The sequence below is a fragment of the Rhododendron vialii genome, chromosome 10a, assembly GCF_030253575.1.
Source record: "Rhododendron vialii isolate Sample 1 chromosome 10a, ASM3025357v1".
NCBI lineage: Eukaryota > Viridiplantae > Streptophyta > Magnoliopsida > Ericales > Ericaceae > Rhododendron > Rhododendron vialii.
Window position 1 is genome coordinate 5,559,161 of NC_080566.1, and position 27,583 is coordinate 5,586,743.

Sequence of the window (27,583 nt, forward strand, 5' to 3'; positions counted from 1 at the left end):
TAAATATTTATTTTTTAAATAAATATTTATTTTTTTGAATTAAAGATAACGTATAATAAAAGAATGACTTGTCTTATAAGACAAAAAAAAATACATAAAAAAAATAAGAACACTAGCATAACAGGGCCTAAATAGTTTAACAAACTCCAGATACATGATGAGTTCAGATAAGCTAGTTTGGGATATCACCGGGCGGTTCCTTTTAGAATGGGTAAACCAAACGAATCAAGGATGGGCTGGACCACGACTAGTCTTTGCAAGAGCCGACCCAGGCCCACGCCAGTCATTGGGGTATCCTCCAAAGAAAAAGAAAGAATTTTTCTATGGTAAACGGGTAATTTTTCTCCAAGTTTTGCACATATCATCATCTACTACGTACCTTTCTATTCTTGAAGTCGAAATCAATTACAAAAGTATTTTTGTTTAGATTAGAATAGCAAAATAATTCGACACGGTCAAAAATTCCTTCTATCCCTATTTTCCTTCGGCACCCACCCGTTCACAAAATTTGATTGAATCCCAAAACGCCCCCATTTGTGACGCATGTCAATCCCATTTGCAATAAAACTTGTCCCGCCTGACATCATTTGAGGTAGTACGAGCGCGCTCCACAGGCTTCGCAAGTTGCAACCATGCTAGGCCCTTAAACCAGTGCAATTAACCAGTAAGTTTATTGACACAGGCTTGTTGTACACAAATTCCGTACAGATTTTTGTATGGGATTTACTACGGGTCTTACACAAACAATCCGAATCGTTCATTAAATGTAAAATATTTTTTCAAGTGCCCCCACGAAAAATTAGCTCAATCTGATACTTATAGGTACTTGATCCAATCATTTAACATTTCATTATTCTGAAAATTGAATGAAAAGTTTGATGATTGGATCTAGCATCTATAGGTAATCGAATTGAGTTGATTTTTCTCATAAGCCCTTGAAAAAATATTTTACATTTAATGAACGGGTTGGATTGTTTGTGTGAGACCCGTAGTGGACCCCATACAAAAATCTGTGCAAGATTTGTTACCTATTTATCTGTGTGTATAGCATAGTTCTAGAAAAAATACAAAATTGTCCTTGGGGGTTTTGGTTTAAAATAAAGCAAGCCATTGCAAGAAGTCTCTTACTCTTTTTTTAATTACTAAAAGTTATCAAAACTCTCTCACCATTATCATCGATCCCTCCCACCATTTTTGTGAATTGTTTCTGATCATTTCTCATAAAAGTGATCCATGGACCTTTGATTAGATGTATAGGTCCCGTTCCGCTGAAGTTTTTATTTTTAAGTACTTATTTTTTGTTTTACGAGACATATCATTATATCACAATACACCACATTTAATTCAAAAAATAAGTAATTACTTATTTTTCTTAACGGAACGGGGCCTACGTAGAAAAAACCTGTGTCTCCTCTCACGTAGAGAACTGTTGAAACTATTAGATTTAGTAAGATTATATCTGAGTTCTTTTGGATTTAGCCTAAATGACCAATTTCGATTCGATTGTGAAAGATTTTTGGTGAATGAAAAGAGGGCAACACGGCGGTAGGAGTAATTATAACTGTAGAGACCCAGATAATTTTAATTATTGAAATGTTTATTAAATGCCTAATTGGGAAAATATGATTTTATTTGGTGGTTATTGGAATTGAGGATTGAAGTGAGAGAATAGAAACTTGAGGGTGTATGTGTGTGATTTAAAGATATAGGAGTATATATAGGAGTGTGTGTGTAGAAGATAATTATATCTCCCCTTCTCTCTCCCTCTCACGCCGTCCTCTCTCTCTCTCTCTAGCCATGTATCTCTCTCTCTCTCTCTCTTCCCCTCTCACTCAAAACTCTTTCAAGACCTCAAGAATCTCAGAGACTAACCTCCCTTCGACCTTCCAATCGCGTTCTTGAGCTTGAAAATCCTTGAGTCAAGCTTGGAGCAGAGCTTTGAAGTTCAAAGAGGCTAGGGCTCGTTCAAATCTTGTAGATCTTGGTTATCGTAGCAAGGTAGGGACTTCTTTATCTCTTTTATGTGTTTATATGTTAATTTGGTGCAAGAATCGAGCCTTGATCGTCTCCCTTTGCTCATTTCGAAAGCTGTCGAAAATTGCAGAAATCGCCCAGGGATCGATCCCCAAGCATGAGGGATCGATCCCTCACTTCAAATCTGGATTTTTGCCCTTGGAGATCGATCCCCAAAAGAGGAGGGATCGATCCATCCCCTCTCTGGAAATTCTGCTCATCTTCTGGGATCAGCCCAACTTCAAACGGCCATAACTCCCTCTTCTGATGTCCGATTCATGCAAACTTTATATCGATTCGAAGGTTTTGAAGTTAGCTTTCCATTGCCACTAAAATCACCTTAAGTCTCTGAGTACACAAAAAGTTATGACTGTTAGAGTGGGGGTGTGTCGGTCTCCCAATATCCGTTGACTACTCCTATGATTCTTGTTTTGTCATTATGACTTCCTATGATTAGTGGATGATATTCTTGACCCATTGGCCTTCCGTTGGTGAGGAAAAAATAGGGAATTACTTGGTTAAAATGTCAATAAGATGCAACTTATGATTGAATGATGACTTGTGAACGTTTGTGGCATATTTGTGATATTGTTGGCATGTCGTGACATACTTCATGAATGAATGTGGTTTTGGGAAAGCCCTAACTTGTATATCGAGTGAGGGGATGGTTGTTTGGGTCGGTGGTCAAATTAGGAAGTCTCGTGACGCAAGGGGTGGTAATACAAAGACTTAGATGGTCTCGTAACGCAATGGGTGAAAATACGGAGATCCTAGATGTTGGTGCACACCGTAATGCTAGGGGTGGTAATACGGTGACCCTTGTGGGGTTAAACTATAATGCAAAGGGTGGAAATACAGTTGGTGGAGATTGGTGTTAGTGAGTCGTGTTGAAGTTGTTGATTTGTTTGAGTATTGTGAACTATATGGCAAAACGTGATTATATGAACTATATGGCATAATGTGATTATGTGAACTATATGGCATAACGTGATTATAGCATATCATAGAACGATTGTCTTGAATGATTGGCATATCCTTGAATTGATTGTATTTCGTTGTTTGAGCTAAATCCTCTTGTTTTCTTTCCTTTGCACTTATCACCATATTTGCATATAGAATTGGTAAAGATCTTCCTACTAAGCTAGTGTAGCTCAACCTAATCTTTCTTTTCAGGATTAAACGCTGGACAATAGCTTGCATGTAATGTGTGTTTGGGAATGAAAGACTTTTTGAAAGTTAACCTCACGTAGTTACTTAAGCATCTTGTATTAATGTTATTTTGACTGAGGTGTATTTGTAACTTAACTTGTCAATCCTTTTGACTAAACGTTTGTAATATTCTAAACAGGTTCGTACTTGTATTTCAATATATTTGGGGCCGAAGTGCCTAAATTGTAAGACTTTAATCTTGGGGACTTGATTTGTAATTTAAGATAGATGAAACTCTTTTTGATAATATGTATGATATGCGAGGATCTTTTATTAAAATATATTATAGAATTATATTGAAAATCGAGAGCGTGACAATCACAAATGTGAATAAGTTGAGGTGTCCTTTGAAGAGCTGAAGGCAATTCTGTGGCGCACTTGACGGCCAACAATGCGGTGAGAGGGAGCGGGATTCGCACGTGAGAGTTTTATCTCCTCTTTTTTGGGTCCAAATAGAATCACTCCCAAATAAATTGACATTTTAGAATCTCATTGGCAGAGCATTAATTAATTTACATCGTCCTCCATCAACCCAAAACTAATCACTCGAACTAATTAAATACTATTATGGTAAACTCATTAAACGATGTATATCTAACTTCTTGCCGAAATGGCATAACGACAGTGACTTTAGTGACTTTATGCATCAGTTTTCTATTATTTCATTTCATTTCACTTCATAATTATTGTTTTTTAAGGGAAAATTTCGCCGACACACTTGAGGGTTTTTTTAATGACGGATACCCCTTCACGAATGAGAAATGACAATGAACCTCTGTGATTTTCTATGTGCGTTTGATAGATACCTCGAATCGATTATTTTTCGTCTGAACACGTGATGGAATGAGCCAAAAGTGATTTGTATCCAATAATTAACCTTTTTCAATAATAAAAAGTAATTAAAAAACTATAAAGTATTACTTATCATGAGTCAAAATGATTTTTTATTACCTGTTGGAAGAGCTATTTTGATGATACGAATGGCAAAATTTATTGTTATTACTTATGTTTTACTTGTTGAAAGAATTATTTTAGTCAGAAAGGACAAATTTATTACTTTTGGTTCAAAAATAATGAGGATCGAGAGTTTATTGTTATTTATTTATTTATTAAAAAGGGTGAATTTTTCAATATAAGTCATTCTTTTTAGTTCTAAAACATGTTTGGACAAACAGTTGTTGGTGTAATGAAAATTGAAACCTGTCGTTCAAAAAAAATGAAAGTTGAAACCTTGTTGGTGGGTGAGAAATGAAAATTGAAGAGCCGGTTTGGCAAATAAGGCAAATGGCTTTTTTTTTTCTTTATTCAATTTTTTTTTCACATTTGTTGGTTTCAGATCAAATTATTATGAATTATTAGTTTATCTCGAAGAGAGCAATTGAAAAGGTAATAAATTATAATCGAACCTCAAAAATTTCTAAATAAAGCCAAAGAATATAACTTTTTGGCTTATATTGCCATTATTTAAAAAAAAAATTGAGCTTCATCACAATCTTTTACTTTTGTGATTTCTTGTTGAAATGAATCAATAGCTATAAAACATTAGACGCAAAACTAACAAGTAAAAAAAAAATGCAGTTTGGCTTATTTGCGAAATTGGCCCAAAATCAAAATGGGATTAAAGTTATTTCTCAAACTTGAAGAGAGAATCTGTCATTAAATAAACTGTCAGGGGTGTCAGTGAAATTTACCCTTCTTTAATTATTACTTATTAAACCCTCTTCTATCCCTCTCGGTATGAGCCCTAGTTTTTCCTGAAATTTCGATTTGACTCTCAGCAGTCCACGTTACGCTCTCTTCTACCCTCACCTCGCCGCCTATAAGTAACCCAAGCACGCCCCCACTGATCTCTCTCTCTCTCTCTCTCTCTCTCTCTCTGTGTGTGTGGGTTTTAGGGTTTGAAACCCTTTGATCCGGAAGGAATGGCTCAATTACTTTTCAAGTGAGCTCGAGATTCTATCGCGATAATACCCTAGAATTCACTGGTAAGCTACTAAGCTTGTACTGTTTTTCTGATTTTTCTCTTTCACTCCATTCAATTACATCATTCGCGGTAGTAAAATGCAACAGTCTAGGGTTCGAAAGCGCTCTGTTCCTTATTTTCTTTGAAAAGCACGTGAAGTGATGTGGAAATAATGCAACATTCTAGGGTTTCGCTGGAACTTCGCTTCTTGTTAAGTGGTATGAAGTGTTGAATATCTAGGGTTTCTTCGGGATTTTTGGTTCGTGTGGAGTGTTGAATATCTAGAGTTTCTTTGGGATTTCGCTTCCTGGGAAGTGATATGAAGTGTTGAATATCCTGGGTTTCGTTGGAATATTGTTTCATGAAATCATTGAATACGTAGGGGTTCTTTGGGATTTTTGCTTCGTGTGAAGTGAGATAAAGTTTTGAATATCTAGGGTTTCTTTGGGATTTCGCTCCATGTGAAGTGATATGAAGTGTTGAATATCTAGGGTTTCATTGGGATTTTGCTCCGTGTGAAGTGATATGAAGTGTTGAATATGAGCGATGGAGGTGGGGAGAGTGGAAGAGACAATAATGAGCGGAGCAAAACGAAGAATCGTAGTGACGATTTTGCCCGAGCTATTGCCAAGATTGCGGTAGCGCAAGTGTGCGAAAGTGTAGGGTTCCAGATCTTCCAGCAGTCTGCCCTTAACACGCTGTCCGATGTGGCGGTTAGGTACATTCGGGAAATAGGAAAGACGGCAAATAACTACTCGAATTTGGCCGGTAGAGCGGAGAGTAACGTGTTTGATATAATTCAGGGGTTGGAAGATTTGGGATCATGGCAGGGGTTTTCGGGTGCTTCGGATATTGATCGTTGTCTTGCTGGTTCAGGTGTAGTTCAGGAGATCATTCAGTACGTGGGTGAATCGGAGGAAATTCCATTTGCATATTCAATTCCTGAGTTTCCGGTTGTTAAGGACCGAAACCCCAACCCTAGTTTTGGACAAGTTGGAGAAACATTACCGGATGACCATATTCCCCTGTGGTTGCCTGTGTTTCCTGATCCCCAGGCTTTTTTGAACTCGCCCTCACGTAATGACAGAGAACTAGACACACAGATGGTTGAAATTAAGCATGGTAAAGAGCAGAGAAATGTGGAACGGTCCTTGTTGAATTTGCAGCAGCACTTGGCTTGTAATGGGTCTGATGTACCAACCGCTTTTGACCCCTCTGATGCTGCAAAGGCTAAACAAGCAGCTGAAAGTAACCAATTTCTTGCGGCCCCTTTGAGATTTGGAGAGAAGGAAGTGTCTTCTATGGAGCTTCCGCCTCAAGTCTTGAATGAAACTGCAGCAAGAAGTGACGAGCTTGTGCAAAATCATGTTTCCAGGTTGGAGACATTTACCCCGGCTATTGAAGCAATGGAGAGCACACTATGCAATTCTGAAGGCGGGTGGGTAGAGGTTCAGACTGAAGAGGGGAGGGAAGAGGTTCCTCTGAACACACGGGCAACCGTACAGTTTAAGTTTGGGACTCGGAAGAAGTCCTTAGGTCCATCAATCAACTCCTGGTTCGGTGACAATAATGAAAAGAGTGACAAGAAAAGGAGGGCCGAGCAAGTTCTGAAAGAATCTACAGAAGACACGAAAGAATTGGCTCAGTTGTAAATTAGGTTTGTCTTGTTAGAATTTGTATACTTGTTTAGGAAACTGGTAGCAGATACTGGTTCCGGGGTAGTCAGAGTCAAGAGGCATATAGTTGTCTGTATATGTACGTTACAGACTGCTAGAATTTAACAAGTTCAGAGGTATGTCTTTTGTTATTTAACTTTGCCATTGATAATTCTTTCTAATTGAAATTCTTGTTGTTACTTTACAATCAATTATTGGATAGTTTGTTATTATACGGCATTCATGGGCCACTATTTCTGACTTTCATTGTCCATACTGATAATGAATGGATTCAATTTTGAATTACAATGAAGGGAACACGTGTGTTGCACAAACTTGGAAGTTGAAGAAGGAATATTTCAACTTGCAAGTTACTCAATAACTTCAAATTAGACTACTGTGGAGAACAAGAGAGCAGAGGTTATACCTGTCTCTTCATTTTTCAAACAAGAGAATTTGTGTAATGTGGAAGACAGCAAGACAAGAAGTGGTTCAGGAGGTCAGTTGCGGCTCAGTAGTTGATTAGAGTTTGATAACTTTGGGACATTTTTGGTGACTTGCGTTTTCCGGTTTTTGAAGGTGTTAATATGTCTTCTTTATAACACCAATTTCATCAATAATTGGATTTTTAACTAGGAACGTTATCGTTATGATATAACAAATAAAGTTAGAAAGAAAAATAGAGACTGATTCCTATATATATAGCTTTGAAATATGGATTGAGAATCCAAAGAAATCAGCCCACTTTAAGCCCAATGGTTGAGGGTTTTAATTAGGGCAAACTTCACTTACACCGTTGTGGTTCAGGAGGGCAGTTGCGGCTCAGTAGTTGATTAGTTTGATAACTTTGGGATGTTTCTGGTGACTAGCGTTTTCCGGTTTTTCCTCGTTGGATTTGTGTCATCCATTTTCTAATTCCGAATGCTAAATCTTATGGTGCACATGGTTTGAAATTTGAATCCCGTTTAGTTCTGCATTTTTAATCGAAGTTAGGTTTGAATCCCTTTTTAATTCTGCATTTTAGTCCAAGTTATCATTTATTAGCATTACTTGTATGTGCATTCTGGTTTAACTGTTACACAAAAAGAGTGGTGGTTCCTGTGAGACAAGGTCCCAAATAACTGAAGAATTGTTCTAATGCGGCTCAGGTTTGGTTTTAAGTTGTAAGGATAGCAGGGCCAAGTTTGGTATATTGTATTGTTGCAGTTTGAGAGTGGCCAAACAAGGTATCTATGGAAGGGTTCACTCTGGTACTTCGTATTCACGGAAGTAGATCTACAGTAGTATAATACACGATGTTCTAAATTTTTGCAAAACTGACCTAGTTTGACCCTACTTCTATTCATTGTATTGCTGACATTGGAAATATTTCCCAAGTATAGGAGCGCCAAAATGATGACCGATGCAAGACAGAGTGCTCAGATGGTCAGATTGGTGAGGAAACTGCATGATGGACTGGAGTCTGGGGGAGGGTTTGTAGCACTGTCTGTCTTAAGTAGTGAGAAATTTAGCATGTTTCTTTGCTATTATTGTAGAAATGTTCTGGAAGGAGTATAATATTATACAAATTCATTTTATTCTATTACGAATGATCTTGCAGAGTCCCTCATTTCCTGTTTGCCCATAACACCCTCCTCAAACTTGCACCTCTTACAGCAGCAGTCGAATCCCCAAGTTGTCGCCATTTGTCTACGATTGCTCAAAGGCAAAAGCACATCAAAATACACTAATGTGATCTCTTCACCTGCCTTAATATATCTAGAAGCATGAACCATCATGTAATCTCCGAAGTGAAATCCCTGTGCATTAGGGTTGCATGCATGGTTGATGGAGGGAAGTAGCCATAGCCCAACACCATGGTGACTGCTGTTTTTGCCCAAAACTTTGGATGAAACTGCGTCCTCAACTAGAGAATTCGCATCCAATATTTTTAGTAGTATTCTACCCATATCAAGATTCTCATCCAAAAAACCCTCTCTCCGCTGCTTCAGGCCTAAATAGACTAACATCAGGCACTTCAAGTGTATCATCCTCTTCTTCGCCGGTAGATAAACTGCGAATCAATTGATGGGTTCGGTGGCATTTTGTGAATGATTCAACAACTTTACCTACCAAATTCTTCCGCATAACTAATTGGGTATTGCCCCTCAAATCTTCATCTTTGGAATCTTAGGCATCATACCCGTCAGTGGCAATTGCCTTGGTAACTAACAACAAAGTACCACAATCAACATTCTCTTTTGCAAATAGGCCACGCCCAACACCTATATGGGATTTCTTGATTTCAACTGCACCAATGTACTCTGCGATTTCTGGAGACTTCCCCCAAAACCCATTTAGAATCCAATCAGATAAATCAAACGCTCCAGTTCTTGAAGAGAATTCAAGTTTCTTGCATTTCTCCAAATACCCATGAATGGGTTCAGAGTTTGAACCAGATTGGGGATCCAGAAGAGCCAACTTGAAGCAGTCCAGACCCATTCCATACCGATTGAGTCTGAGCAAGATCTTACCTTTGCAAAGCAGAGTCTTGAAATGGGCACTCTATTTCGAGTGCTTGCTCACAATCTCTCAATTCTTCCGCAAAATTTTCGGAGGTGGGACAGGGCTTCGGCGCTGTTGGAGAGGGCTAAGCAGAGGGATTTGTTGATATTGAAGAGTTGATTCGGGTTTTGATGGGTGTTTTTGGAGACTTGTTCTTGGCAGAGTGAGATGAAGTGAGAATAGGCTCGGATGGATTCATTCCATTCTTCTCTGAGGAGAAGCTCTGTGGCCTTGGATCTGAGCTGTTGCATCATCTCTTCCTCCATTTCTGTGTGGTAGTGTTGCTGCATTTGGATTTCTCCCAGCTTTGATTGTGGAGTTACTGTATTGTTTTCTTGTGTAGTTTTAAATGAAGGGGGAATGCAAGTAAGGGTCATATTTTGGCTCTCACGTGATGCAACGGCAACGGCTATATCGGGGGCTTAGTTGTTCACTTGTTCAAACTGCATCGATAGGTGGGCCCATGATGGATTTGTTACATTAATTTGAACCGTTTGTCTTGTAAGACTCGCAAAGTAGCATAGTCATGGAAAAAATTAACTTGATCGGATATCAATAGGTATATCAAAAATTATATTTTGATTTGTAAAATGGACGGTATGATCTTCAAAGTTAAATTGTCCATGCCCATCTATTCTATAAACCGAACTTCAATTTTTGATGCACCTATCGATTTTCAATCAAATTGATTTTTTGCATAGATATACTACAATGTGGTTCTTATAAGATGAATGATTCAAAACTCTACAACGAATGCACGTTGGGATCCACAATAGCTGGTGGAAATCGTCGGTGTTACACCTGTATAATAAGTAAAAGAAAAGGTCCGATCAAAACATCTAATAAGGGCGCCCTTATCGTATTACGGTAAGGACGTCCCTTTCCCGACCAATTTGTGATGATCCGAGCCGCTCAATGTGTTCAGAATGTGATTTTAAGGGTACTCGCGAGAAATTAGCAAAAAAAAAGACCGAAAAAGGCTTGATCCGAGCAGTTTTTGTTTGTATTTTATCGAACGGTTCAAATAAAAACTGCTCAAATCAAGCCTTTTCCAGTCTTTTTTTTGCTGATTTCTAGCAAGTACCCTTAAAATCACATTCTGAACACATTGAGCGGCTTGAATCATCAAAATTTAGTCGGGAAAGAGAAGAAAATGGGAAGCCCTTATCGTAATACGATAAGGGCGCCCTTATTAGAAGCTTATTGATATATATATATTCTTCTTTCCGTTGTAAAAAGTGTGGATAAATTACAAAAAATGAGCCTATGATTGATGCGTTGTATTTGTTGGCCTTGGCTACTAGGGGTGAGAAAAAATTCATTAAACCGCGAATTCAGTCCAAACCAATCCAAACCGAAAGGTTTTGTTCGATTTTTTAGTAGTAGTATGGTTTGGTCATGGTTTAAAAAAATTAGAATCCGCCTTATAAGGTTTTGTAGATTCACGTTCACGATTATGGTTCCAAACCGATCCGAACCGTATAATATATATAGTTTAATTATGATTCACCAAATAAATATGGGAGCCTTAGTCAACTATTTTCCCAATTTATTGATCCTATTAAATTCACTGCAATATTTAATTTATTTCTTCTCTGCCAAGATAATTTAGACTAAACTTCTATATAAAACGATTCACAACCCTTTCCTAATTTCCTATGATAATTAATTTATTATATACAAAAAGCATATTGGATTACCAGATCAGTCAACTTCCACGCCTCAATTCCTAAGTTTCTATACATGAAAACTAATTCCAATATCTATTCCTATAATTCCTTCACTACCAAGACTAATTACCCTATTACTTTTTTGAAGATAATAGCTCAGTTCAAAGCAAACCGTAGTTTAAAACCGAAACCAATTCTCATTTTAATGTTTTGGATTGGTTTGGTTCTATACCTTTTGTAGGTTGGTTTGGTTCTCCAATTTCATAAGCCGTAGGTATTAATTTGATTCTTGATTTACTATAAAATCGAACCAATCTGGACCGTAGCATGCTCACCCATACTGGCTACGGTTGCCTCAAAAGAAAAGGCTTGAAATTCCCAGGCTTAATATCAGAGCATATGACATTTCACTTACACCAGGTGAAGTGCATATTCAAAATACGGTTGGCAATTATCTTCCTGACTTTTTTGTCTAAAATTTTTTTCGGTATTATTTTACTTTTTGTAATTTTTTTGTTGAACTTTTCGTTATATTTTTAGAGTTAAACCTTTCATCTTGGTGAGGGGGAATAAACATTGAGCTTTTCGTCAAAATTTTTAGAGTTTAATCATTCATCTTGATGAGGGAAAACAAACAAAGAATAAAATATGTAAACCGATATTAAAAAAAAATTCATATAAGATGACACTTTAGACAAAAAAGACAATATTGAATAAATCTTTTGTTTATAAAAAAAAAAAAAGTAAATATTTTCAACTTTAGGGAACTTTTTGTTTTCTCTTGGTCAAATTTTTTTACTTTTTAGATTCCTCTCGTCAAGATGAATGATTAATCCAAAAAATCTAACGTTAATCTAATAAAAATTCAGAAAAAACGAACAAAACACATAAAAAGGTTTGGGAGAATAGACCCTCACTTCCGTTTGACAAATGGTATGCAACAAAATGATGAAATCGAAATATGTTAATTTAGCCATGTCTTGATTCTTGAAGCATGTCACCCCTGCCCTGATAAAGAAGAGGGGGAAAGAAAAATAACAAATTCTGAATTCTATGGTACACAAATCATTTTTTTGGTATATGATACCTAAAAAAAAATCACTTTAGTGATAAGTATTTTACATTTAGTGACAATATTTCATAAGGAGTTATAAGTATTTCACATTGAGTGGTAAGTATTCCAAATGAATAATACTTACCACTCAATTTGAAATCTTAACACTCCATATGAAATACTTTCACATTAAGTGGTAAGTATTTCTATGCAGTGGTAAGTATTCCATATTGAGTAGTAAGTATAGAATACTTGAAATATTTACTTCTTATGAAATACTTACCGCTAAATGCGTTTTTTTGGATACCGTACACAATTTTATTTTATTTTTTTGATCAAACGCAAACATAATAGCATATTGTAAATAAGAGATAACCAGTAGCACAGCCACCAATACAAGATAAGCAACGCAACACAACCTAGCACAAAAGTAGACTTGACAAACTAATACAACAAAGGGCAAGACAAGACACAACAATTCCTAATAGAAAACACCACCAGGACCCCAACGCCAACAACGCTGAAATTTGTGTGTTTACTATGGATGGACTCTTGATAGGCTTAATTAATGTTGACATGCATAACATCACAACACTACTTATGCTCCATTATCAAAGAATAAATTACATTTTCAAATGCATAAGTATTTCGCGCTTATAGTACACCACTTCCCCAAAAAAAAAAATCGCTTCGATTCTTTTTTAACTCATGACCATCATCGGATATATATCACTTCAGCTCCATAATTGTAAGTTGCAGTCCAATCCCAGCTTGCAACACAAAGGTTGATTGTCCCACATGTGGAGAATTCAGTATTCACCCATCTACAGATTGCACCAGAGGATCCCAAACATGCTTGCAGCAACTTGGAACTCAACGAAGAGCTGACGTTAGACAGGCTTGTATATTCCGCCATGTATTAGCTCTAATTTATCTTCTGCAACTAGACCAGATAAGAAGCTTTCTAGCTGTTGGGGAGACTTGTCATACCGAGGATCAGCTACATAAAACATCTGCAGCAAAATGTGGAAGGCAAGTAGCAATTTGTGACGAAATTGTTCACACCTAATATGCAGCTTCTAGGACCTAACAGAAACATTATTACCTTGAGCTTGTTGTGAATTTTATGCGATTCCATGCCCCCTAAACTTCTTAGCATCATTATGACAAATTTCTGCACAAAAACAAAAGGGAGAGTCCATTTAGAAGTATGCAGGGAAATTATGCCAACTTAGAAAGTCCTCAAAATCAAAATGACTCTTGATACATTTCATGGTCATAATATGTATTTAATAGCTAAGATAATGTTCTCAAATATTTGTCACAAAGTAATGTTCTTCTCCATTACTTTGATGCAAGAGGTTCATAATAGACGGAATAAAGACGGTCTCTCTTCCCGTCAAGGGAAATGTTGATCCCCTCTTTTTTCTACAAGCACTAGGCAGTCCTAATGTTCAACTTAGTGGATTATGCTCAAAATGCAATGCAAAGGTTGGATAGCTGTGTGGAGTTTCGAAGCTTTATCCTAAAAGGTTTGAAATGGAAATTTAGTATAGGTAATTTGAAATTATTCATGCTAACGATTGTTCCTGCACAAAAAATATCAATGAAATAAATCTCTTCTACCAGTACCTACATTGTATCAAGAAACAGGCAGATGAAACCCAATCTGGAAAACAAAGCAGTCACTGAAATGACCAAAAATTAATTAGCAAAGATATTTGGCCAGCACATCAACCTACCTCATAAACAGCCATTTCTTTGTGTAGTTGATCCTCGACAGAGGCCACTGATCTGTCTCCGTCGTCATCACCCACTACAAGCTCCTCATAGCCGCCAGTATTAGCACCAGTCTTGCTAGTGTCAGCAGTGCCATCCACCAGGGTAAATATGTGGTCATTAGAGTCTGCTCCCAATGATTCCGAAAGAATTCCCTGAGGAAACAATTAAGGGATAAGGCTAAAATCATCTCCTAGTATTATAGTCCTTATTTTGACATCACATATTTTATAAGTAGTAGTACAGTACAAGGCATTTTACACAACTTGAGTAATCAATAGGCAAGATGATGATTAAAGCGAATGCTTAAAGACCTAGCTGATGAGCAGTTTAATTATGAATTCAACCAAAGTAAATGTCTGTATGAGACAGAGGCTTAAGGTAATACCACTTTTTCATTTCCAAGAGAAAAATGTTATAATTTTTTTTATGAAGGCTACAGGCACGTTGCGCAGTGTTGGAACAAATGATCTAACCTTGCTTATCCAGAAATTTATTCTGCGATGAAGTACATCAATGGGTAGCCCAATAGCAGCTGAAAGATTCTTAGCGGTCCAGCTGGAAGGACAAACACATGGGTTACACCTACACTCCTCATAAATGGGGAATAAACCTATTGAATTGAATCATATGATTACCTTGTCTGGTCTTGAAATTGAGTAATTATTGAGGCATGCAAAGGAGTGACTGTGAACTTTAGGGATCTATCTTCAAATTGCAACTCCAACTAAAATAGCACAAGAAAAAAATTAGGAAATGTCATTTTAGTTAGGAAGAAGGTACGGCTTGAAACTTGAAAGGGTGAACCATTTTTTCCTACATAAATAACTTGAAGAAAACCAAATATCAGCAGAAGCTCATGTTTGGAAGAAGATAGGTATTTTTTGAACTGCCGAACCTTCACTGTACCGAGATTTTTCTTCCATAGTAGCTTACGAGGGGTCTTGACCTCATTGAACCTTTTAGCATAGTCGCTAAGCAGTCGGTCCACAGGTTCCGGTATGTTAAATGATTCATCCTGCAACTCTCTAAAGGTTAAATACAAAGCAACGAACCTCGTTCATGAAACACCAATTGAAGAACAAAATGAAGGAGCAAAATTTGGGAAATGCTATTAATACTGATTGTCATTTCCCTCTGGGTTCAAGCTCACAACAAATGAAGGTACCTACGTATACTATCTAAGAGTATAACATATTATCCCCAATAGAATCATGCTGTGATTAATATACCCAAGAGACCCATATAAACAAATAAAACTTCCATGTATCCTATGGAATACAACATAATTCCAATGATATTCGAGTCAAACTATGATAAACCAGGTTCTTGAGGATCTTCAAACTCCTTAAAGAAGCCAAAATGCAACAACCCACAGGCAACTCGTCAACACGAAGGAAGAGAAGAAAGGAAATGTGACGTGCATAAAAGTACCACTGTACAAATATGTTTCATTCTCTATTTCCCAACTACTGTAATACATCAAGAGCAGACATATAATAGTTTATTCTTCCGCTTGCCTGGGTAGGAGGCCAGAAATTTGAAGATATAATCGTAGCATTCAATATATCCAGAGAAACACCATTTTCCCCCACTGCCTCCGCTCCTATGAATCAATTGACAACAGTCACTCACAAAACTTAAGAAAATATGCTTCAGAAATAGCAAATAGTCTTTGTAAGGATTGCAAGTGCAAGCACTGAGGCTTCTTAGATATGGTTAAGTTACTAAAAAGAAGCATAGTTAAAGAATACCTACTTACGACCAAGTTCAAAAATACGTTTGTAAAGCAAACCTGTTTGAGATCTCTGCAGTATGGTAGCTTTTAAATTCGCGTTTGTCCTTTTTGAATCAATCAGATCATTAAGCATTATTTCACACCTTTGCATGCTGCTCTCTCCAAAATGTATCTGGAAGATAACAACACGAACTTTAGCATCAAGATGTACCAAGCTGAACCTAACAGAAACTAAAATCCCAATCATCAACTGGACTCATACAAAACTAACAGAAAAAATAGATTAATTTTGCATAGACTGCATACCTTGAGGAGTTCCAAAGTACGTATTTCTGCATCTATGTCATAGTCCGATTTGTTTAGCAGCTTTTCAGCTAGCATAACACGATATTCATTAACTAGCTGATCTTTTGAACCAATAATGCTAACAATCATGCCAAGTATGTCAACCTTCCTTTGATTCCTGCTACCTTTCAATGGATCAGCCTCTACAGGGTCAGGCTCCCAGCTGAAAGGTTGATTTCATTTCCAGAAAGTGTGTCAGATTTCAAATATAGCATCTCCTCAGCCCCAACAATAGTTTTAAAATTTTGATTTTATTTCATCTTGCCCTAGTAGAAAATATACATACCAGTGGGCATTGATCCACGCCTGTTTGTCATCAGTGTTGAAATCGTCATCTACACCAGTGTTTACTTGGCTTTCTTCATCTCTGTTTAATTCTTCAAGAAGGCTATCGCCTGTATTTCCTGGGCCGTTGGAATTCCTACCTGTCCCATCAGTGAGCATGGTCACAATGCATTTAATTGTGTCTTTCCTCCCCTTCAGGTACTCCCTTATTGGTTCGCCAACAGCTTCTAGAAAAACACCCGCAGGGTTTATTGTCCTAAGTGCTTTAATAGTGGAAACATACAGGTGCAATAAATCATTGGTTGAAGCACCAGCTGTAAGCAAACGATATCTTAACGCAGATATAAATGAAACCACGAGCTTTGAGTGTTGTCCAGTATATTCAAGGCACTGTTTCAAGTCTTCAATAGCCGGAGAGCTGCACAATTCAGAACAATAGTGAGTGGATTGAGTTAGTGCCCCTTATTAAGTGTTACATAGTTTCAAGCTCATTCAACCCTTTTCACTTCTGTATCTACTCTCATTGAACAACATTTTTCCAAGTATAAGGATGGTCTCAAATATGGTCTGCAACCATTATGGAACACCATTGCGCAACGGTATGGGAGGTTGGCGCCACGCGTTACACTACTACAACGTTACGCCCGGTAACAAAGAACAAAATTCATGGCCCTGGTTGCCACCACGGTTATGCAATGGCCATTACGCTCTGCAACCGCATCATCATGAATGTTAACATTACCGCAACTGTTGTTTAAAACCTTGTATACCAGTTCATACCAGTGGAGACAACCTGTAAGGGTGATTACACTAATGCAGCATACCTTGACCGCAACAGGAAAAAGCCATCATTCAGAATTACCTAAGGCCTAAATACATGAAATATAATGCCCTATCTTTGCTATCTAAAAAACTGAAAACATATTACATGGTATGAGTATCTTAGGATAGGACTGAAGCATCCAGTAAATCGGTCACCAACAGAAGAACTCAGTTGCTGTTTTTGTCTAATAAAATATCACCTCATCTAGCTAGGATGGAAGAAGCCCGAACATACAGATCCCCAGCCAATCCTTTCAAAACGGTTACTATGTATTAATGCTAAAACAACCAACTGAAATTTGTAATTGATGGAGTTTAAACCAGTTCCATATTTTCTCTAGAGAAAAGGAAACTTGTTCTAGTACGATCTGGGAGAAGATACGGAAACATTCTATAAATAAAATGTGCCCCACAAGCAACTTAAACAGTATGCCTACTGGCCAAACCAAGTATTCTGCACTAGTGGAATTTAACCAGAAACAATTTGCTTATCATACATTTAAGTATTGAACAAATAGGTACAGAAACTTTCCCCCTTAAGCAACACATTTATTGACATTGCATGTGGAGAAACATCAAATATTTAGTATCAGGACCACAGTTAGTCTTTAAGTTTCCCAGGTCACGATGTTTTCTAATGCACAATTTATATTTGAAGGACCTAGGAAACCACTAAACAAATTGCATATACCACTGAACTTTGAATCTACACCCCTCTCCTATTTTAAAGTCTAAATAGAAATAGCAGCAGAATTGACTGCTCAGCCACCAACAGTATAGAGTTTGCTTAATCGCATTGAGAATGTACAAGGAATTACCTGTCAGGGTAGTCTACAATAATCTCGAAAAGTTTGGCAATTCTTAAGTCTTGCAATGTTTCATATGCAAAATACTCCAGACGCAACTGCCATCTAACGAGTCCTTCTGAGGAACTGTCTATTCCAGCATAGCATGAAGATGGACGTGATACTAAAGGTGATTTCAGACCCGAAGAAGGGGCATCATCATAATTGATGGAGTCACCAAGGTAAGCAAGAAGTGCGTGCAAGAACTGCAGAGGCACAGCCTGTGCAGATACACTCAAAATCAAAAATTGTTTTACAAGCTATTCAACGCTAGTATATGAATGTCATCCATGTAGGATGGCTGGAATTCAGAAAATTAACGGAAACACTGCAAACCAAATAGTAGTTCATAACACAGTATAATTTGCAGATTTATGTAAACAGTGGGAGAAGAATAAATTACATTAGGGCAGTTCTAAGTGAAATTTAAGCAACGTAAGCAGAAGAAACCATTGAATATGTAGTTGATTTCTATCTGATAAATGCAATTTGCCAGCCGATACCAGGATTAAGAGTTAAGCAATTTTGAAAATGCTATCTATGAAAATGCTGCCCTATGTATGATGATTCACTGCCTGAAACCAAATCAATCCTTCTGTCCCAATCAACCAGACAACAAGCATCATAAAATAGTAGAACAACCAGACACCAAGCATGCATCAGTAACTTGCTGTATAAGGCCAAATCACATCCTCAAAACTCACAAAAACGAACCAGATAGACAATTTAAATCACATTGCAAAGAAAGGGCAAAGATGAATAACTATCTTATACTTGGTAAAAAGAAAAAGAACAGCCCTGCTATTATATGATATAAACTATGGTTAGTTGAAGGTTATAATTGCATACAATAGTAGAATAAAATAAGCAAATCGTGCGAGGAACATTGAGCAACCTGTATCCACCCTTTAATGGACTCCAAAGCAGAGCTTCTATAGTCGTCACCGGCCAGATTGTGAACTGTAGCCTGTCATGTAAATTGAAGAACAACCAACTGTGACTTGTTAAAAAACTAGTGACTTGTAATTGAGAAGCTGCACTCACATTGATTACTATAGAAGAAATTGCTGGATTTCATATCGCTGTGTTCGGATATAGTGAAGGAAAGAAAAAGAAATGGTAGATTGGAGGGGAAGAGAAAGAAAGAGAGGGGAAGGCAGGGTAACTCTTCTCTTTTGTTTGGATAATACAGGGGAAAGGAGCAGAATGGAAGTAATATTGCTTTCTATATAATGAGAGGATAAGAAGAGGAATATCTTACTTTATTTAGTAGAAAAGAGCCTAATTTTTTTATTTTTTTTGTTGATCCGCAAAAAGAGCCTAATTCATATTTGCAAATCACCAAGTTTCATTCACTCTCCCTAAAAAAAAAAAGCGCTCCCAATTTAAGGGGTGACAATAACGGAGTTGATGGGGTCTGACTGATATCCAAACCCCTTCCTTTTGTACTTACTACATACTCAAAAGGAAGAAGTCCTATACATTCTTCACTCCCCCTCACATCCCCACAACACAGACAAATGTGAAAATGGGATAAGGCATGAGGAGAGCACACAAACCTTCAAAAGTAAAAATATAGCAGAAGCATAAGCATCTTCAGCCATAGATGTAAATCCAAGATTTCTGAGATCATGGACAACAATCCCAACGTTTTTCACTACTTGCAGAAGCCTATTTTGGCGATAGCATCCTTCGACATCCATGTCACCAGTTCTGTAAGGTAGTTTACTTTTCTCATCTTTATCATGGGATTCACTATCATCTTCACAATCATCAGCCATAATTGTACTGAACTCCTCCAGCATTCCCTTAAAGTACCAGTGGAGTATCTCTAGAAACAAATTATGGGATACAAGAAACGTTATTGGGAAAGCCCAGATATATCTTGGATTACAGAAGTATCACACCTAAGGATTTTTTTTATAAAGTACTAAATCTATTAAAAAGGCATGAAGGTGATGGCACCCAATACAATGTCCACATTACACCTACGTAAATCTTAAGAACAATCAAAAAGAAGGGACTAATCATTTAAACACCTATGCCATACGTAGCTAAACAACACAAGCTAATGTGACACAGCAACTTGCTTACTTCTAATAAGCGAGGAATTATGAAAAACACATAGAAAAGCATGACAAACTACGATTGGCACAAAAAGAATTACAATGTAACTCAAAGAACAAGCCTCCCAAGATTTTATCTGCTTCAAAGACCACAAATGCCCTCACATACATGGTAACACTGTACTCCTATGTGTTGTGATAATCTACTGATGAAGAGATAAGAAGGAAGTGGATGTAACCAGGAAAGAAAAAAAAAAAAAAAAGAGAAGAAAAGAAAATAGAAGGCAAACAGATGGACAATTGGAGAAAGAGAGTGAATCAGACAGATACACAGTATATACACACACACACGCTCGCACACCCACGGATAAAGGAGGAAGACAGGAAGACAATGGAAATCAGAGAGAGAGAGAGAGAGAGAGAGAGAGAGAGAGAGAGAGACCTGTTGATTGACATTTAAAATGGCCTTCCTCTTTTTTCTAAGGTAAAAAATACCAATGTCTAAGGAAATTAACTAACGTATTGGCAAGTCTTTTAATCAAGAACCCTAAGAAGTACATGTGTCGTAGAAATTTTACGCTTGGAGCAAATTCAGGCATTTCAACATTAGACATCACTGTTCCATGATTTTTACGTATAGAATTTGCACAAATCCTCCATAATGATGAGTTCCTCCCAAGTTCTCTAGACAGATAACCACAAGCTGAAGGGCAAAACCAGGTACAGGACGCAGTGAGATAGTAACAACTGGCTCGTATAGAGCTATGAAGCACAGACACAAACACAGATACAAACACGATAAGGATACAGCGATACAGCGATATGGCAAAACCTAAAAAAATAGGATACAGATCCATCGGGGATACATCTGTGTAATTTATAAATTATTAGTTATTAGTCTTCTAGGCATAAAAATGAAGCCAAAAGAAATAAAAGAGTAGTTGAATTGCTACTACCAAGCATTAATCACATGTCAACACCAAATGATATATGTGTGTACAAGAGGAATATATCCTGTATACGCACAAATTGTATAAGTACGAAATTTGGTATGCAAATAATATATATACTTTAAAAAAGTTAAAGCAGTGTATATTGTCTATGTATTATACAGTGATTATGTAAAATGTGAACGCAGACTAAATACACATAAGTAGTGCATATATACAACTATACAATGTACAAACAGACTATATATACATATATACATTTATATATAGCAGGAGTATATAACTGCATATTCTACAAAATATACGAATATGTAGTGTGAGTGTGCAACTAACTGTGTATGAGTTGGCAAAAGAGTCCAAGAGAGCCTGAGAGAGAGACCGATGCAGAGAAGGGTAGCTGTGAATGTCTATTTACGAATCGACTGCTCCAGGCCTCTTGGGTTATAGTCAGGTCTCTATCTGTGAATGTTTCATCGATTTCTCAAGGCTCAATCTGTATCTTCTATTTTGTATATCCAATGTATATGTTACTATTATAGCTTGCCCGTTATAGTTTGTACTTGATTCATTACAAATTCCATTTTAATCCACGCTGTATCCCAGAAGTATCCGTCAAATTAAAAATATATAATTCAAATACAGATACTTATTTGATGTATCCGATACGAATCGGACTCCGTCGTAGTAGGCCTAAACTGTGATTGGCATTTGGTAAAACCAGATTCCAATGGGGCTCGCCAGCAGGGAGCCCGGTCCACAGGAGAAGTGGTGGACCGAATGGTATTAGGCTGATGGCCCACTCGTTCGGTGAGACAGAAGCCTATGACCCGTTACTCAAGGCGTCGGTCAAGAACAGATGGTGGACCCAACCTGGGTATTGACCCAGGAGTTGGTTGGAGATATTTTTGGAGTCACGTTTGGGGCACATGGAGGCCATGTGCTGGCTGGTCGTCACTGTAGCGTCGCTAACGGGAGCTGTTACGCGTGACGTTAGGTGTGTGCCATGCACACATGACTTGGGGAGCTAGCACAGACCAACTATAACTACCAAAGGATAAACCCTAGAGAAGGTACACCGTTCCTTACTATTCTACTCTCCTCCATATACTGACTTGATCATCGGAGTGTCTTTGGGCTGCCCCCAGCCCTATGGCACTAATTGGTCGTATCTTTTGTGGGTCAGCTAGTGGCGAAGGCAAGCGGATCAACCCGAAGAGAGTTCTTGAACCACCACCCCACATCTGATTCCCATACTCGACTAGTTTCGGAGTATTCATACTTCGTAGGTATAGGGCAAGTTTCTTTTGAGTAGACAGAAAAAACTTGAGAAAACAAAACCACAATTTAACTACTCTTTATTTCCGGATACGGTTTCAAGATAATTGTGAAGAATAGAATAGAATCAGTCTTTCCTCTGTATGTATGGGGAAATATGACCAACCCAAACAGATAACATACATAATAGAAAAATATTGCAAATATCGAACACTGTACTCATGGGCAAAATTTATATGTCGAAACCATACCAGGAAAATGAGGAGGAAGAGTAGCCATGAGAACCGAAGACACCATTGACTGATATTTAGATAAAAGGTGGAGTCTTTCAGTGCCTCCTGAGTTTTGTCTCTTCTCAGGCGTACTATCTTTGTATGGCTGTACAACATCAATTAGCAGTAACAGGCATTTTTCTTGATACTGTTTCTCCATTGATATTTCTTCCAAAGCTTTACATAATACTTGCTGAATGCTATCCTTCTGAATCTGTTTCAACATTTAAGGAGATCATTATATCATTAAACAAGTAACTAACTGCACTCTAATTGGTACTGACATAAGTTTGGTACACAAAAGTACAGCTTAGTTTGTTTCAAAGACATTGGAACTTGCGAAAATGAGAGCTATCTTATGAATACAAGCATTTCTGTAACCAACAAGAAATGAACAGCAGAACAGGTTTGCCTTCAGTAGGCTATTCTGATGTCCTAGAAGTACTGGCCACTGGGTAAGTGTAAAAGCTATATCCTGAGGTAATTATTCCTTTTGACAAGAAAGACAGCAAGTATAATTCACCAAAAGGACACCAAACTATGGGCATTACTCAAGTACAGGACAGTGAGGACACCAATACATGGGAAAATGTCAGGGAGACGAGATTCGCCCACAAAACAGAAGTCAAATCCACAAGGAAAATAAATCCGTTCAATAACCAAGAAAAACATTGCATGTAGCTTCACTGGATTTGTCAACTCTTTTTTTTCAGTACCCCCAAGGCCAAAAGTCCTAGTCATCTATCAATACACAGCAGATCAAGCACAATGGGAGACATGAATGAGACTCTTTCTTCCTGGCAATCCTCCTCTATACTACGGAAATCCCCTACCTCATGAACTAAACAACACACAAGCAACGTATCCAACAAAACAAACACACAAAAGACCAAACTACAGTTCCCTAGCAACCCCAAATCAAAGGGGCTAAAAATTCACACCACCAGGCTTCTCTTTAAAGTTTAACCCACACATCACCACTCCATTATAATATTGTTCCTCTGCTCCAAATCAATCATAAAATAGCTTCTGAGCTGCTGAAGAAGCAAAGAAGGCTTAACTTAACCCTGGCGTTAATGTGGATTTACCTTTCATGCGAAGACTTTTCTCCTCTCCCCTCCCAAATGTATCAGAAGATCAAGGAATTATTGTCAAGATAACAAGTACATTCAATGTGCTGTTTTACCATCCTCAGGGTAGAAATTCTGGTTTTTGGTCTAGATGAACTATTAAGATTTAATGGTTACTACAAGGTGGAGATGTCAACTCCAAAAACCAAAGGGAGTTTTGGAGGTTAGTTCACCTAAGTAAGCAGTGCCCTAGAACATTCCATCCGCAAGTGGAATTCATGAAGTAAACAATGCCCTAGAACATTCCATCCGCAAGTGGAATTCATGAAGTAAACAATGCCCTAGAACATTCCATCCGCAAGTGGAATTCATGAATAACCAAAAGACAATAATATATTAATAAAGAATTAGTCTTAGGTCCACTATAAAGAACTTGAAGAGTCTATAGTCCACCTCCTAAGTTAATAAAGTCTCTAGTCCGTTTTTAACATTTTATAGTAGGCCCACTCCACTCCATTTCAATATTTACACCCTCCCACCACATCATCACCAGAAAAATTGGTCGGTGCCGGAGAGTTTGCCGGAAAATTGGTCAGCGCCGGCCACGGTGACCGGAGATGGGGAAGAAGATGAAAATTATCAAAATTTCACAGATAACCACATCTGATATATGTCTGTGTTACCATTTTTATAATTTTTTTAAATTAGTTTAGGGTGCAATTAGTTTCATAGGGTTTAGGGTTTTAGGCACTTTCATAGGGTTCTAGGCTGCATTTAGTTTTCATAGGGTTTTACTGGTTTAGGCACTTTCATAGGGTTTAGGATTTTAGGCACTTTCATAGGGTTTTAGGGTGCACTTAGTTTCATAGGATTTTAGTGGTTTAGGCACTTTCATAAGGTTTTGGTGGTTTAAGCACTTAGTTTCATTGGGGCTTAGTGGTTTAGGCACTTGAGCGAATTTCCGCGGGGGGGGGAAGGGAGGGGGCGGAGCGGAGGTTGATGGTGGTGGTGGTGGTGGTGGAGGTGGAGGTGGTGGGCTTATTAACCGCGTGGACTAGGGACTCTACAAATTATTGAGGTGGACTAGAGACTCTACAAGTTCCTTATAGTGGACCTATCACTAAATCTCACACTATATTAAACTCACGAACTTCAGAACATGTGACAGATTAGTTGCTGCACAAAACAGCAACATCTTAAATAGAGAAGCCATCTCAAATCGTTACCCATTATGCATTTCTTGTGACAGTAAAATAAAGTTGGTAACAAATTATGGTTACCTAGCAAACCATAGTGAAATTGTTAAATGTACATACACGGTCCATGATCATCTCTCGAGCGGCCACATTGCTGTACACATCAAAATGCTCCCAAAACTTTGATGCTCCATTCTTCTCAAAAGTTTCCTGTACCAAAACAACCAGTATCAAAGTCTATGAATATAAAATTATTGGAAGTCCAACATATGAAGGAAAAAAATATTGTCTGAAATAGCACTAAGCCACTAACAAAAAAATTATCAATGGGAATAATCCATAATGTACCTCGATATATAAGTTCCCCCTCCCATTAGGAAAAAACCTTCTTTTGCATTAGTTGTTGGTTAGTAGTCATTCTTGTTAACGCGCATTGGAGACCTATGGTTAAGGGGTCTAACATGGGATCGCCCTTATGGGGTAATTTGTGGTGGTCTCGTATTCGATTTTCAGCAGCCCGGGACCCTACTTAATCTAAATTGTACATGTGGTTTGTCAATGGTTGCATGTATCCGGAGTGCTTGAGCAGGGTGACAGGGTCAACCGGTTGGAATTGTTCACCATTTAAAGAAAGGAAAAAACATTATTTATCCTTGTTTGTGATAGTAATAACTAGTAAGACACCCCACTTCTAAAACTTCACTCCACTACCGTAAAAGCAATGTTCTAAATGGTGCTTGGCGCTAGTAGGGCGGAGACCCACCTCCATGCGCCAAGCCGCCTAGGCAATGCCAAGCAATTCGGCGTTTTTTTTTTTTTTTAACAAACCATTATCCAATCAAACTATATTCTATGTATCCATAATGCAAGTTCAAAGTTCTACAAAACCATAATGCAAAGTTTAATGTTCAAACTTCAAAGTACAAACCCAAATGAAATTAAGTAGTAGCAACTAGCAAATAAGTTGAATAAGACAATAAGTAGAAATAAACGAGATCGGCGATCCCTAATGCCAAGTTCAAAGTTCATCTCCTTCCTCTAACTCTTCTCCTCCATACCCTTCCAAAATTTGATCTCCATTAGTTTAATACTATACATTTTAGGCCGCCAAAGGCCTCCAAAGACGCCGACGACGCCGCCAAGGCCTGCCAAGGCCGCTAAGATCCCCAAGACCGCCTAGGCGGCCGCCAAACACCACCAAACCTCCCTGGGCGCCAAATCAAATGCCAAGGGGTATTGGCGTGGCGGCAGGGCACCTCCAAGCGCCTAGGCAGCCTCGGCGGCCGCCATTTAGAACACTGCGTAGCATTTTGCTTCCACGACAAAGCTCATGTAAAGCCGAGAATCACATCATTTCACCCATGTTTCCTCGTCCAGGATGCTACAGTTCTTTACTCACACACAGAACGATATGAAAACAGATGTCGGAGAAATGACGCCTTTAGAATAAATCCTCTACGGATGCGAAATTTGTAATCAACTGAGTTGTATGCATCTCAGCCGAGAATTATTGCATTTGTCTATCTGCAATGAAAACTACTAAGAGCAAGTACATCAATGGTTAGGAAAACTAACCATTAAACAGTGCCGAATTGTATTTTTGCTGGCTCCTTTTAACTTTCATTCTACACCAATGCTCTCCATAATCTTCTCCATTCCATTAAAATATTATAAATTACCCCATATGACATAAGAGAGAGAAAAGGCAGAAGAGAGAGGGAGAGAGAGAATTGCTAGGAAAATAATAAAAAAGTGTGTAGATGGTGAATAGTGCTTAGCTATTTTTAGCTACCCATTTGAAGAAATGTATTTTACCTTTGTGTTTACCTAGTCTGTTGCATTGGAGTTTTGGAGGTTTACTTCTCTATTTTACCTAATTTTGTGGATATAGCTCATTTGATGTACTTGCTCTAACACCAGATCATCTCCAACCCAACTCTTCAAAACTCCTCATTTTGAAGACTAAATGATATTACATCAGGAAATGATAATGCCAATACCGTTTCTATTGGTGCCAAAATTGTAATGTATAAAAGCCTTGTACCTAGCACATGCCACATGGAATCAGCCCTTTATGCACAACAATTTTGGCATCAACAAAAACATTATTGGCATTAGCAACACCCTTATATTTCACTCAAAAGTGATCGTGAAGGATACAACTACTCACATGAACTCCAATAACTATGCTTCCTTTCTACGTCTATATTAAAAAATTCAGTCATTTCACAACACCACACCCCCCCCCAAACCTCAACTTCCCCTCCAAAATTTAAAAAAATTTAGAATTTTATTTGTTTACCTATTACATAACCATATTTCTCGTTCGCTCTGAAACTATAAAGAAGCATATGCGAACTGAATTAACGAAAATGAACAATGAGTGTGAAATAACGTACATATTCAGACCCCATAATCATAAGGGCGACCGAAATTTCGTCAAATAATGCAAAATAAGAAAAACCTCAAGGAGGCCAGCGAAATGTTCTTCGACCAGTGACTCGAGGCCGTACTTGCAGAGATTGCGAGCCTGCGAAACGAGCTTCGACTCAAACGAAAGATCACCTCTGCCATTCAACAGAGCTGCTTCCGTTGCGAAGCAGTAGCCGTTCCAGGTCTCCATAATTTCTCGGACAGCGTCGCCGTTTAGGGAGTCCAAAATCCCCAGGTCGCAAACCGATGAGGTCGCGTCTTCTACCACCATCGCAGAGGGCAGAACAAAAATGCAGTAGAACTGGTTTTATTTTTGTAAAATTTCAAAATTACACCTCTAATTTTGATTCAAATGTTTCGTAAACACCTAAAATATACTTTATTTCAATTGAACAACCG

General features: G+C 37.9%; 2 protein-coding genes and 1 pseudogene across 3 annotated transcripts; 1 reads left to right on the top strand and 2 right to left on the bottom strand.

The window, feature by feature from the left end:
- The first annotated feature begins 4,962 nt into the window (after positions 1-4,962).
- On the top strand, positions 4,963-7,085 carry LOC131304468 (transcription initiation factor TFIID subunit 8-like). The gene has a single exon (XM_058331707.1). The coding sequence runs from the start codon at positions 5,725-5,727 to the stop codon at positions 6,835-6,837; it is 1,113 nt and encodes a 370-aa protein (XP_058187690.1). The 5' UTR covers positions 4,963-5,724; the 3' UTR covers positions 6,838-7,085.
- Positions 7,086-7,784: 699 nt separating this feature from the next.
- LOC131304467 (uncharacterized) lies at positions 7,785-9,917 on the bottom strand (annotated as a pseudogene).
- A 2,702-nt stretch (positions 9,918-12,619) lies between these two features.
- On the bottom strand, positions 12,620-27,466 carry LOC131304469 (anaphase-promoting complex subunit 2-like). 2 transcript variants are annotated; one of them, XM_058331708.1, is made up of 16 exons: positions 27,216-27,466; positions 24,872-24,961; positions 22,465-22,693; positions 19,482-19,753; positions 18,818-18,889; positions 17,896-18,143; positions 16,257-16,673; positions 15,932-16,133; positions 15,683-15,797; positions 15,408-15,493; positions 14,786-14,905; positions 14,526-14,614; positions 14,364-14,445; positions 13,851-14,042; positions 13,214-13,282; positions 12,620-13,121 (listed from the first exon to the last, which is right to left on the bottom strand). In XM_058331708.1, exons 1-16 carry the CDS (start codon positions 27,453-27,455, stop codon positions 12,999-13,001), a joined length of 2,646 nt encoding a protein of 881 aa, XP_058187691.1. In that variant the 5' UTR covers positions 27,456-27,466; the 3' UTR covers positions 12,620-12,998. The 2 variants fall into 2 exon arrangements, with proteins under 2 accessions (XP_058187691.1, XP_058187692.1); XM_058331709.1 differs by having other exon boundaries at positions 22,465-22,699.
- Between the last annotated feature and the right edge of the window lie 117 nt (positions 27,467-27,583).